Genomic DNA, 12758 nt, shown 5'->3' on the forward strand with positions numbered 1-12758 from the left:
CAGCAGGAGGCTGCACGTCGCCATCTATACACAGCGGGAGGCCGCACGGCGCCCCACCAGAGACAGCAGGAGGCCGCACGGCGCCATCTATACTCAGCAGGAGGCCGCACGTAGCCATCTACACACAGCAGGAGGCCGCACGGCACCATCTATACACAGCAGGAGCCAGCACGGCGCCCCCCCCAGAGACAGCAGGAGGCCGCACGGCGCCATCTATACTCAGCAGGAGGCCGCACGTAGCCATCTATAAACAGCAGGAGGCCACACGGCGCCATCTATACACAGCGGGAGGCCGCACGGCGCCCCCCCAGAGACAGCAGGAGGCAGCACGGCGCCATCTATACTCAGCAGGAGGCTGCACGGCGCCATCTATACACAGCAGGGGGCCGCACTGCACCATCTATATACAGCAGGAGGCCGCACGGCGCCATCTATACACAGCAGGGGGCCGCACGGCGCCATCTATACACAGCAGGGGGCCGCACGGCGCCATCTATACACAGTAGGGGGCCGCACGGCGCCATCTATACACAGCGGAAGGCCGCACGGCTCCATCTATACACAGCAGAGGGCCGCACGGCGCCATCTATACACAGCAGAGGGCCGCACGGCGCCATCTATACACAGCAGGGGGCCGCACGGCGCCATCTATACACAGCAGGGGGCCGCACGGCGCCATCTATACACAGCGGGAGGCCGCACGGCGCCCCCCCAGAGACAGCAGGAGGCCTCACGGCGCCATCTATACTCAGCAGGAGGCCGCATGTAGCCATCTATACACAGCAGGAGGCCGCACGGCGCCATCTATACACAGCAGGGGGCCACACGGCACCATCTATACACAGCAGGAGGCCGCACGGCGCCATCTATACACAGCAGGGGGCCGCACGGCGCTATCTATACACAGCAGGGGGCCGCACGGCGCCATCTATACACAGCAGGGGGCGCACGGCGCCATCTATACATAGTGGGAGGCCGCACGGCGCTCCCCCCCAGAGACAGCAGGAGGCCGCACGGCGCCAACTATACTCAGCAGGAGGCCGCACGCAGTCACGCACAAACATATACAGACATATACATACACGCATAAACACATTTGAAACACAAAAATACATATAAACAGACATCACACAATGATATCTGCCTGCACACACACACACACACACACACATACACACACAGACTCACCATCCCCCGGCTCCATTCCTCCTGCCTGCTCTGACTTCTCCGTTGCAGCAGTGCAGGCCGGGCGCGCACTGCGTGACGTCACAGCTAGGAGACACGGCCGCGCACAGGGCCGTGTCTCCTAGCAGTGCCGAGGCCGGGCCAGCACAGGGAAGTTAACTGCTGCAGTGCTGGCCCGGCCGATGAAGAAGTAACGGCGGCCGCTGCTGGGGAAGCGGTCCGGGGCCCCCCTCCCGCCACTGCTACCGGTATGTGCCGCGGCGGCCCGCACATATAATGAGGGCAGTCCGGCATTAGACACCCCGCCTGGAGCTGCGCGGGGCCCCGGGCGGTAGCCCAGATTGCCCTCATTATAATCCGCCTATGCTCCTACCAGTTACCTGCCGTGCCTACCCGGAGGCTCCTGCCAGTTACCCGTGGGAGTCACCTGCTCTCATACAAGGACAGGCCCAGAGTAGCACCTGGTCCCTCTGCTCGGTCCTTCCCTCGTTCACGGAGTCGATTGAGCCACCGTGCGACCCTGGTCAGTCCGAGTTGATACCTAGTCACGCCCCTCTGGTCCCTCCTTGCTCCGCAACACAGAGGTTCCACCACCCGGATCCATAACATAAACTATCTTCTTCTAAAATAGATACATTATTTTGTTTAAAGGGGTTGTCCGAGACTTTAACATTGATGACTTATCCTTATCAATGTCTGATTGGAGAGGGTGTGACACCTGGCACCCCCAGCGATCAGCTGTCCCCGATGTCGGCGGAGGCCGAAACTGCTTAGTTGCGAAGCTGAACAGTACAGCTCCATCAACTGAATAGTGGTCGAGGCCGGGCACTGCACATCCGCCCCCTATTCAAATCAATAGTGCAGCATTTAAGCAATTCCGGCCACCGCCAACAGAGGGAACAGAAGATCGGTGGGGGTGTCACACCCCCACCAATGACATTGATTACTTATCCTAAAGATAGGCTATCAATGTTAAAGTCCCAAACAACCACTTTAAATACACAAATCTAGTTATAGGGAATCTGACAAGAGGTTTTTGCTATCCCATCTGAGAGCAGCATAATGAAGGAGCACAGTCCCTGATTCCAGCGATGTATCGCTTGCTAATTTTGATAAAACCAGTGTTTTATCTGCTGCAGATCTACAAGTTATGTGACTGCTGAGCTCTGTATAACCCGTCCACACCACTGATTGACCATTTTGTTGTCCATGTACAGTGTTCACAGAAAGCTGTCAATCAATGATGGGGTTATACAGAGCTGATGAATATGGAGGACTACATGGCAGCAGGTTTATTAGTCCTCTGGTGATACTCTCCTGCTGTTAAAACAGTGATTTTATCAAAACTACAGCAAACAGCCCAATAAGTGAATCAGGGTCTCTACATTATTATGCGGCTCGCAGATTAGGTGGCAAAAACCTGGTTCCAGATTCTCTTTAATGATAAAAAAGCAGCTTTTTATAAATATTATTCTGCTTTTGCCAATTCTTATCTAAAAATAGTAAAATAGGTCATAAGAAAAAAATGACGTTTCTGCATGACATGTTCTGGTCTGATGAAAGCAGCCGTAACCAAACTAGACAAGGACATGTGAGATGTTAGACGGGCGCCGGCAGCGGGTGATCATGACTCATAGTCACCTGATCCGCAGTAAACACAAGGGAGGACGCAGCATTCCCTCCTATTGTGGGAGTCATTATATAAGTCACAGGTGCAAACTATGAAGTGATGAAAGTGAGGCCCAGAGTGACTCAGGAGATCGGCCGCTGCGGCCTACGGTGACTTCACAGATTACAGCATGTCAGCTCAATACAGGCACTGCCGATAGGATCTATCAAAATGTCTGAAACCAATATATTAAAGAATTGCATTATTACCTTATACTATGGAGAATATTATTGTGCCTACTCCACATTACACCAACAGAAGTTTTCACAGGATTTTGGAGGTGTCGGTGGGAATTTTTGCCCATCCATCCATGAGGTCAGACACTGATGTTGGAGGAGAGGACCGGGCTCAAAATCTCCATTCTAGTTCACCCCAATGGTGTTGGATGGGGTTGAGGTCAGGGCTCTGTACGGCCGGTCATGTGCTTTCACAAAAAGCTCACCCAACCATGCGTTTATAGATCCAGGCTTCATCAGGGGGTTCTACTGGCGAAAAGTGTGAAAATTGCTCCCCCATATGAACTCTTTGATTGCCATGCATTAGTTGGGAGTTACTTACACCTCCATGTTTATCTTTCAGCATTTTGTAGGTGAACTTTTCTATACATATTATGTGTTTTCTAACATTGTCATGCTTTTTATAACTTATACCCCCGTATATTTGGTCTTATTAGAATGTAGTGTCAGTTCATTCTTTGCTACAGCAGTAGTCAGGGTCGGACAAAAATGATTGTTTAACCTTGCGTGCATTTTAACCTCTTAATGACCGCCAATGTGTTTTTTTTTACGGCAGTAATTACTGGCCCTTATTCCTTAGCACCACCTTTTTACACTGGTGAGGAAAAAGCTCTGTGAGCAAAAAATGCACCAGGTGTCAACTGTATAGTATAGCAGATACCCTGCTGCATCAGTCCTCATTGGTTTTAGCACCAATCAGGCCCGTTTAACCCCTTAGATGCTGCTATCAATCACGACAGCAGCATGTAAATGGTTAACAGCGGGAGAGGCAGTTGCAGGACCCGATACTTGCCCAAGCAACTAACTTACGTGGCCTCCAGGTACGGTGGCCTGCTCATTTTTTTCCTTCCACTTTACATTAATTCCTATGAGGTGCCTGAAGGTTTAACACATTTTGTGAAAGCTGTTTTGATTGGTTGTTTTCAGGGGTGCCGTTTTTAAAATGTTCTCACTTTTGGGGGTTTTCTGTCATTTAGACAGGTCAAAGTCAATTTAAAACTGATTAGGTCTGTAAAAACATAGGATTTGTAAATTTGTTTGAAAAAATGAACAATGGCTGGAACATTTTAACCCTTCTAATATCCAACTATAAAAGGATGCTTGAAAAATGACACTGACGTAGTTTTTGTGGTATGAATGTCTGGTTTAAGAATATGAGCATTCAAAGCTTGAAAATTGCTCCTTTATCTACATTTTCATTAACATTTCAGATATTTTCATAAAAAACACAAAACATATTGACCTAAATTTACCAGTAACATAAAGTACAATGTGTCATGAAAAAATAATCTAATCCATCTCATATATAGTGTTCACACGACCGTATTTTTGGTCCAGTGAAATAAAAAAGCACTGCACTCGGACCAATGTTATTCAATGGCGCAGTGCAGATGAGCGATTCTTTTTCATTGACCGAATCTGTAAGTAAAAAAAAATACTCACAGCAAGCCCTGGTCTCTAATGTAAATCGGATGAGACTCACCAAAAAATCTGATTCCATGCGGAGCCCTAGTGCAGCATCCGATTTCTACAGATACATTGTAATTCTGCTGCTGCACAAAAAAGTGAGAAAAAAAATCGCCCAAGTTTTCTGGACGAAACTCTGAACAATTTTTTATACGCTCGTGTGAACATAGCACCCACAAGGTGTCAGATTTTAATCGAGAAAAAAACATGATTTTCTTCCTCCGTCTTGCTATCCAGCAGCCCATATATTAGTCGGTCACTCGTGATGACAGTGAATGGGCCTTTAAGCTATTGACCTAGATATGTTCCACATCCACTGGCGGCCTATAAAGCTGTAATGACTCCGGCGTCATCACCCTCTGGGTATCACTGTACTGTTAATATGATCCTCTGCTCCTGCCCTGGGCAGCAGTGACTCAGCAGCATGACTCTGCAGCAGTGCTGTGTACAAGATCCATTACCCAGGCTGCAATAAGAACACAAGGCCACTAGGCCAGAGCTGTGCAGCAGATGATCATGGGAAGTGTCACATGACCCTCACTGTGCCAGTGGGGCCCCTCCAAGGGGGTTCTGACTTCTCAAACTGTTGAGTCCTCCTCCTCCTCCAGGGCTGGAGGTTCCCAGAGTCAGAGGAGCAGAGGCCGCACCTGCCTGAGCACTGGCTTATTACATTACTTATCATCTCAGGAGGGGACTGGAGCCCTCCAGCACTTACCCCAAATACTCCATTTTCCTGATGATGTCATTGCGCTTTTCAGCTCCTGTCAGATTTCTCTTTATATTTTTCCTCCGTGACGGGTCTGGAATTCATTGACTCCACATTATTATTATTATTATTATTATTATTATTTTACATCGGCCATCTGTTCTCAGATGACAGGTATCGTAATGTTTTCCTCCTACTGTTACATTTTTCATTGTCATTTTTTAAAAATAAGGGCAGCGTGGTGGCTCAGTGGTTAGCAGCGCAGTGGCTCATAGCAACACAGACAGTGGTTAGCTGCGCAAAGGCTCAGTAGTTAGCAGCTTGGTGGCTTAGTGGTTAGGACAGTGGCTCAGTGGTTAGCAGCACCCTGACTCAGTAGTTAGCAGTGTAGTGGCTCAGTGGTTAGCAGAGTGGTGACTTGATGGTTAGCAGCAAAGTGGCCAGCAGTGTGGTGGCTCAGTGGTTAGCAGTGCAGTGACTCGGTGATTAGTAGCGCAGTGGCTCGGTGATTAACAGCACGGTGGCTCGTTGGTTAGCAGTGTGATGGCTCAGTAGTTAGCAGTGTGCTGGATCAGTGGTTAGCAAAGTAGTGGCTCAGTAGTTAACAGTGTGGTGGCTCAGTGGTTAGCAGGGTGGTGACTCGATGGTTAGCAGCAAACTGGTTAGCAGTGTGGTGGCTCAGTGGTTAGCAGTGCGGCGACTTGGTGGTTAGCAGTGCGGTGGCTCAGTGGTTAGCAGTGTGGTGACTCGGTGGTTAGCAGTGCAGTGGCTCACTAGTTAGCAGTGTAGCTCTGAATACATTTGTGCTAACTACATAGTATAATAAATATCATTTAATAAATTACTGTAAAGTTGAAAAAGTAATATTTATATGGATTCTCCACCATTGGGACATTATTTTTACTTATTGTTGGGGCTAAAATCATTTTTGCAATTGGATTTCATTAACAACTTTGCATTGTTTGGCTTTCTCAAATCTCCATATAAATCCCATTAGTTTCCATAGAACATGAATCAGCTGTTGTCATCCACATACACGCCAGGAGTTCCACAGCTTTCCAGAATGTACTACGTCCCTCATCCTCCTCCCAGCTCTGGGGAACCCCCCTTTGTTTTGCTAGCTCATCGTGACATCACAAAATCCTTCCAAAACCTAATGGGCGTGGTCAGCCAAGGCTGTCAACGTGGAGTAGGCGTGGTAAACGCACGCGTTCTAATGCGAATGGTCCGGATGGCATGCTGTCAATCAATAAAGGGCGTGGCTTATTAGCTATGCCTTTAGTGTAGTAGGCGTGGTTATATTGCTCTCCAAAGTAGGCATGCAAATAACAAGGCGTGGCTAGCTGAGAATAGGCGTGACTAGTGTTAGGGGGTGGTAGAGCTGCGTGCCATCAGCTGGTGGGAGGGGAATTTCCCAGGACCGTGTTTATATGCATGAGGCTGCAGGGACCGGACTCAGTCACAGGACAGAGGAGCAGACGCGCTGAGTGCACACAACCCTGCGAATTCCTGCTGCGACATCACACATCCGGGAAGAAGCCGCTCACCACCTGCCGCCATGCCAGTCACAGTCAAGGCGTACCTGCTGGGCAAAGATGAGAGCCACAAGGAGATCCGGCGCTTTACCATCCCGCTGGCCAAGGGCAAGTCTGCCCCCCAGAGCTCCGGCTGCGAGCTGCTCACCAGCAAGGTGACAGAGGTCTTCCCGGGCCTGAGAGGGGGCTCCTTCCAGATGTTCTACAGAGGTGAGCACCAGATCCCCAGCTGAAGCCCCGTACAGTGATGACCCCCATATAGTGATGCCCCCTATAGGACAGAAAGCTGCCCTCTCCTGCAGGGATGCCCCTTATACAGTAATGCCCCCTATTGGGCGGAAAGTTGTCCTCTCCTGCAGTAATGCCCCCTATAGGGCAGAAGGCTTCCCTTTCCTGCAGGGATGCCCCCCATACAGTGATGCCCCCTATTGGGCAGAAGGCTGCCGTCTCCTGCAGGGATGCCCCCCATACAGTGATGCCCCCTATTGGGCAGAAGGCTGCCCTCTCCTGCAGGGATGCCCCCATACAGTGATGCCCCCTATAGGGCAGAAGGCTGCCCTCTCCTGCAGGGATGCCCCCCATACAGTAATGCCCCCTATAGGGCAGAAGGCTGCCCTCTCCTGCAGGGATGCCCCCCATACAGTAATGCCCCCTATAGGGCAGAAAGCTGAACTCTCCTGCGGTAATGCCCCTATAGAGTAGAAAGCTGCCCTCTCCTGCAGGGATGCCCTGGCACTGCTCTGGTGCAGTCACTGGCATATGTTGGCGCTGTGCCCCTGCTCCTCAGGGCAGTTTTCTGGGGTACGGCCATTATTGGCGTCTCTTGTTTATCATCTTGCTTGTCTATGATCTGAGCGGTGACGTCTGAGGAATGTGCCCTGTGACCAATATGTAGTTTGGCAAAGGAGGAGTCGCAGCATTGTAGGGTAAAGGTGGTTGGGGCTCTGCTGCGGGTGCGGGGCTGCCAAAGCTAGAAACCACTTCTCTCCTTGGGCCTTGTTCACAGACAATTGTTTCTCCAAATTCCTGCACATGACGCATGTAAGCGCCTCCCTATTGCCTCCCTATTTTCTATAGAGGGATCTGTCTGGTTTTTGTTATGTTGTCGTCTTACCGGAAAGAAAAAGCACAATGTTTCTTGGTCAAAAAAATCCCAGAGGGTAACTGCAACAGACTTATTAACACCGGCAAAAGTTTTTTTGCATATTTGTAAAATGTATGTCGGCTATTAGAGTAGATTAGTGCTATGACTGACACCTGCTTGTGGCATAAACTATAGTGAATGTGACCGGCCACAGAAAGCCACGGCTTCCTCAAATTCACAATGTTGCGAATGTGATGTCAACAGAGAAAAAAAAAGGTTGCATGTTCATTTTGTGCAAACAACGTTTTGACAACCTTTTTCCTCCAGAATTCTGTACAGTCCACAATTTTGGACTGGGCAACATTGGCCCCGATTCAACAGCCTCATATAAGTATATAGGGACATATGATACAAGAGGCTGATGAGTTTGGGGTCAGGAGGCCCGGGGTCAGTCCGTACTCGTGAATGTCAGATGTGACACCGGCCCTAGCTTAGACAGTGCGCAAAACTTATCGAGCGGCACGAGTCCCTGTGATCACTAGATCTGGGGCATTTTAAGTTTGCTGTGTCTAGATAACTGTAGAAAATCAGCCCCATTGTGCTTGGAGGAATATGATGGTCCCGTCTTGTAACTGGGAGGGTCCAGGTTGTATTGGTCCACCATAATGCCCCAAACAATAATAGTGCACCCTAAAGTAATAGTGACTATGTACAAAAAAAACCCCTAAAGGCAACCTAATCCCGTCTCCACGAGCCGGCTATAGTCCTATGTGTCACTTGCTGGTTCTGTTTGACCGAGCAGGAAGGTGGATTCATGTCATTGTACCTGCCTATGCTGGAGAATCGCCCCCTAGTATGCCCAGGCCTGGGTTTATTGCTTGGGGGTCACAAGTTTGGCTTTGTTTCTGCAGGAAAATTATAATGGTTGTCTTGTAATGGAATTTGTAATTGGATATAATCCACTTTATCTTTTTATATGCTTATTTTGGCTGGAGACATGAGCGGGTGCATGGAAGTTGGCTGCCGGTTTGTACTTTGTATTAACTAAAACGCAGTAAAAGCAATGGGATAGACTCCAGCAGAACACAACGTTCCCTGCCAGGATGCCCTCAGCTCCATTCTGAAATGCATGTATAATTGGAAAAGGATAATTTGCCATCAGCACTGCCCGGAAGTGCAGATCTGCTGTTGTCACCTGATATCCGCTCTGCCCGGAAGTGCAGATTTGCTGTTGTCAACTGCCATTCAAATCTCCTGCTGCTAAGCAACAGGTAGAAAACATTGAAATATTTATTTATAAACAAAATGTTTAAATGTTAAGAAGGCAACTGACAGGGAGGATTGAAGTGACACGATGGTTCCCTTGATTTGAGATTATTATTCATTTAACAGCATTTAATTGTCCATTTCTTTATTTCCAGATGAAGAGGGAGATCTTGTTGCTTTCTCCACTGATGAAGAACTGAACATGGGCCTGGAAATGATCAATGATGGTGTTTTCCGCCTGTACATTAAAGGTTCGTGCTGCCTCCTGTATAATAATGTATCATAGTTATTTCTAGGTAGAATATTCAGCTGATGATGCAGTACACGGCTGATATAAACCGCTATATTACACATCTGTGTGGTGTGGATCTGTAATACAGCACCCACAGTAATCCATTGACTTATGCCTCTGCTTGTCATTGATCTAATATGAAATCACCCACCCAAACTTGTGGATCATTAGGGGTCCAAATGCAGGGAACCATGCTGATTGTAACGGAGATCGCTTGTTGAAATGGATTAGTGACTGACTGCAATCACTCCATTTGTTCTCTATGGGACTGCTGGAGATGACAAAGTTCAGCGCTCCACTTTATTCCTGTCACACAGAAGCATATGCAGCCACCACTGCATTTTGCAGACAAGGGCCACGTGCATGTGAAGTCAGTCATGGACTTCTAGTTCTTTGATCTAAAGAGGACTTCAACACTAGTGAATTATGATTCTCGCTTGTGATATGACGCCTCATGTCTGTAGATCTCTGCTGTGATCACCTTCTCATTTCACTTCTTGTTTCTGTCCCAGAAAAGAGAGAATGCAAGCGAGAACACCGCGCACATTGTGGACCAGAGAACCCCCAGAACGTGGTGCACCCCAACGTGACCTGTGACGGGTGTGAGGGTCCTGTGGTGGGGAATAGGTACAAATGCCTGACCTGCCCTGACTATGACCTCTGCAGCACCTGTGAGGGCAAAGGAATCCACAAGGAGCACAACATGATCATGTTCCCGACTCCCATTGTAAGGAGCCTTTCTAATGACACGTGTATATGTGACCATACTGTTTGTTGTACACTGACAATTTATTCTTTTATCCAGCCCTTTCCTCATGGTCGCTGGCTGCGCAAGATGCGCCATGGAGTGCCAGCATTTCCATGGATGCATGGCTGGGGGTTCCCAGGCAGAGGACATCCCTGTGCAAACTCTCAGCAGTCACAAGGATGCACTGCCCCAACTAATCAGACCACCGCCCCGGAAGGTAAATAGAAGCGTCTACCGTTTAAAAAACAAAAAAACTAAAAATTATGTTTGCACTGTGCTTTTTTTTTTTTTTTTTTTAATAACCCATGGAGTACAATATTGGGGCATCCTACTCAACTCTGTCTTCTTGGCTCATCTATAGTTTCTGATATCAAAACAGCAGCAAATGTGCCTTTTTTTTTTTTTTTCAATTTTAAAGGGGTCCTGTCATGTCCATTTACCTGCAGCTGTAGCGTTTAAATTCTGTGTGGCCGGCTTAGAAATCAAAGTGATATCCTCGCGGCAGCCGCTCGCTTCCAGTCATCGTGGCGGTGCAGAGATGTTAGTGATCCCAGCTGTAATCCTTTTGCTTGACAGTCTGCTCTGCAGTGTATATGCACAGATCAGGCTGTCAAAGTATCGGGGAGTGATTACCGCGTGCTCACTGTGTCACCTGCACCAGCTCGGTGACTAGAAGCAAGTGGCTGCAGGACAATATAACTTCATTTTCTCCCTGTAGCTGCGGACATAATTTTAATTCTATTTTACCAGCAGATAACTGCAGGTAGACATCGTTTCTGGACTTGACGGTTTCCCTTTTAAAGCTGTGTTTTTTGTTTTTTTTTTTTTCATATTGACCTTTTAATAGTAATGACTTGTAGCCATTGGACGGCAGTAACAGAGAATTTAATTGCTAACTTTGCCCTCCAAAACTTTTTTTTTTCTTTTTAATTTTCCTTTGGATAAAGGTGATTCTGGCAATCCTTCACAGCCGTGCAGCGATCCGAATGTCGCCTTCTTGCAGAATGTTGGAGAGAGCGTGGCTGCCATGCTGAGCCCCCTGGGTAGGTATATGCAAGAGCTGCCAGTGATATCAATTCATATATTATGCAACACAGAAAAATAAATATTAAAGTTTAGCTGTTCCTTTTTTCTATGAAAAAAAATTAATTATTTATGCCATCAATCTCCATAACAAGTAAAAACTGCTTTTCATGCACATGCCAATCTGATATGCCCAGGAACTGTCCTGTTTCTCAAGCATTTTCTCATACACTTTTAGTGAGTGGTATTTCTTTATCAGCATTCAGCCAGCACTATAGGTGCTAGAACTTAATTTTCCTCCTTTGCTGCAAACTTAAAGCCCCTCTCTGTTATACAGTTTGTGCTTGGCTCTGTGCTCCGTGACAGATGTTTGTATGTGTGTATGTCTTCCTAATACATTATGATCCCTGCAGGGATTGATGTGGACATTGATGTGGAACATGGTGGAAAGCGGAGCAAGGTTTCAACTCCACAGCCCGGCTCTGAAGCTAGAGACTCCCAACCAAGCAGCACATCCTCCACCAAACATCCCCAGAGTGACAACTGCAGATCTGAAGAGGGCGCTGCTCCCATGGACACAGATAACATTGCTAAACAGATGGAAGATGTACATTTGGATGCAAACACACAGCCGAGCAATGTGAGTATCAGTACTTCTATGGTATATACTGCATAAGCCCCTGATCTTTTACCGATGATGGATACATTTGTTTAGCAAAATACATAATTTGCATTCTTTGCAGGAACAAGGTGAACACAGTGGCAGCGCTTCAGGGGGTGATGATGACTGGACTCATGTGTCACCTAAAGAAGTAGATCCGTCCACCGGTGAGCTGCAGTCTCTTCATCTTCTGGATACAGACGTCCCGAGTCCCTTAGACCCACTAAGAGCTACACATGCACCCACAGGTCTAAGAGAAGCCGCTCTCTATCCACATCTCCCAGCAGGTAATTGATATTCTACACATTTGAAGTTGCTGTGGTTTTTTTGTTTTGTTTTTTACATGGCGGACATGAGGGTATGATACAAAAAAACAAAACAAAGCAGGATGAGAAGCTCATTGAAAGTGGCCGACACTGAGTAGAGGCATAGTGATTGATTCTGAGCAATAATATCTTATTTTTTTTCTCTTTCTAGAAGCAGACCCTCGTCTGATTGAGACCCTGTCACAGATGCTGTCCATGGGATTTACAGATGAAGGCGGCTGGCTAACTCGTCTTCTGGAAGCCAAGCAGTATGACATCGGGTCTGCCCTGGACACCATGCAGTCTGTGCGGCATCTTCCTCGCCAATAGACACTGCACCTCTGTGCTTTTATTATATCTTTGCCTTCTATATATTCCACTAAATTACTAGTATGAGCAATGAATGGATGAATACTGAGGGGAAATCTCATCTAATTTTCCAAATGTTCAGAATATTGTATGAAATATTATTGTGCAGTTCTCATATAATCTTATCGTCATCTCTGCCCATTGTGATGTTTCCTGTGAAGATCATGTACTATGGAATAAATCATCTCATGTACCTGTCTCACATAATTAAT

At 47.5% G+C, this 12758-nt stretch overlaps 1 protein-coding gene across 2 annotated transcripts; it reads left to right on the forward strand.

Moving 5' to 3' along the window:
- Positions 1–6637: 6637 nt before the first annotated feature.
- On the forward strand, positions 6638–12739 carry SQSTM1 (sequestosome 1). 2 transcript variants are annotated; one of them, XM_073649766.1, is made up of 8 exons: positions 6644–7008; positions 9304–9399; positions 9953–10167; positions 10246–10405; positions 11136–11231; positions 11625–11851; positions 11955–12159; positions 12350–12739. In XM_073649766.1, exons 1-8 carry the CDS (start codon positions 6822–6824, stop codon positions 12505–12507), a joined length of 1344 nt encoding a protein of 447 aa, XP_073505867.1. In that variant the 5' UTR covers positions 6644–6821; the 3' UTR covers positions 12508–12739. The 2 variants fall into 2 exon arrangements, with proteins under 2 accessions (XP_073505866.1, XP_073505867.1); XM_073649765.1 differs by having other exon boundaries at positions 6638–7008; positions 9953–10405.
- Positions 12740–12758: the final 19 nt, after the last annotated feature.

This window comes from Phyllobates terribilis, unplaced genomic scaffold (genome assembly GCF_046119375.1).
Source record: "Phyllobates terribilis strain yellow unplaced genomic scaffold, ASM4611937v1 Scaffold_10__3_contigs__length_209671492, whole genome shotgun sequence".
Lineage (NCBI taxonomy): Eukaryota > Metazoa > Chordata > Amphibia > Anura > Dendrobatidae > Phyllobates > Phyllobates terribilis.

Bases quoted from the DNA above. Each gene is read 5' to 3' on its own strand.
- SQSTM1 (XM_073649765.1), top strand. From the start codon at position 6,822: ATGCCAGTCACAGTCAAGGCGTACCTGCTGGGCAAAGATGAGAGCCAC. The intron at 9,400-9,952 runs GTTCGTGCTGCC...TTTCTGTCCCAG, and splicing joins TTTCCGCCTGTACATTAAAG to AAAAGAGAGAATGCAAGCGA. The intron at 11,232-11,624 runs GTAGGTATATGC...TGATCCCTGCAG, and splicing joins TGCCATGCTGAGCCCCCTGG to GGATTGATGTGGACATTGAT.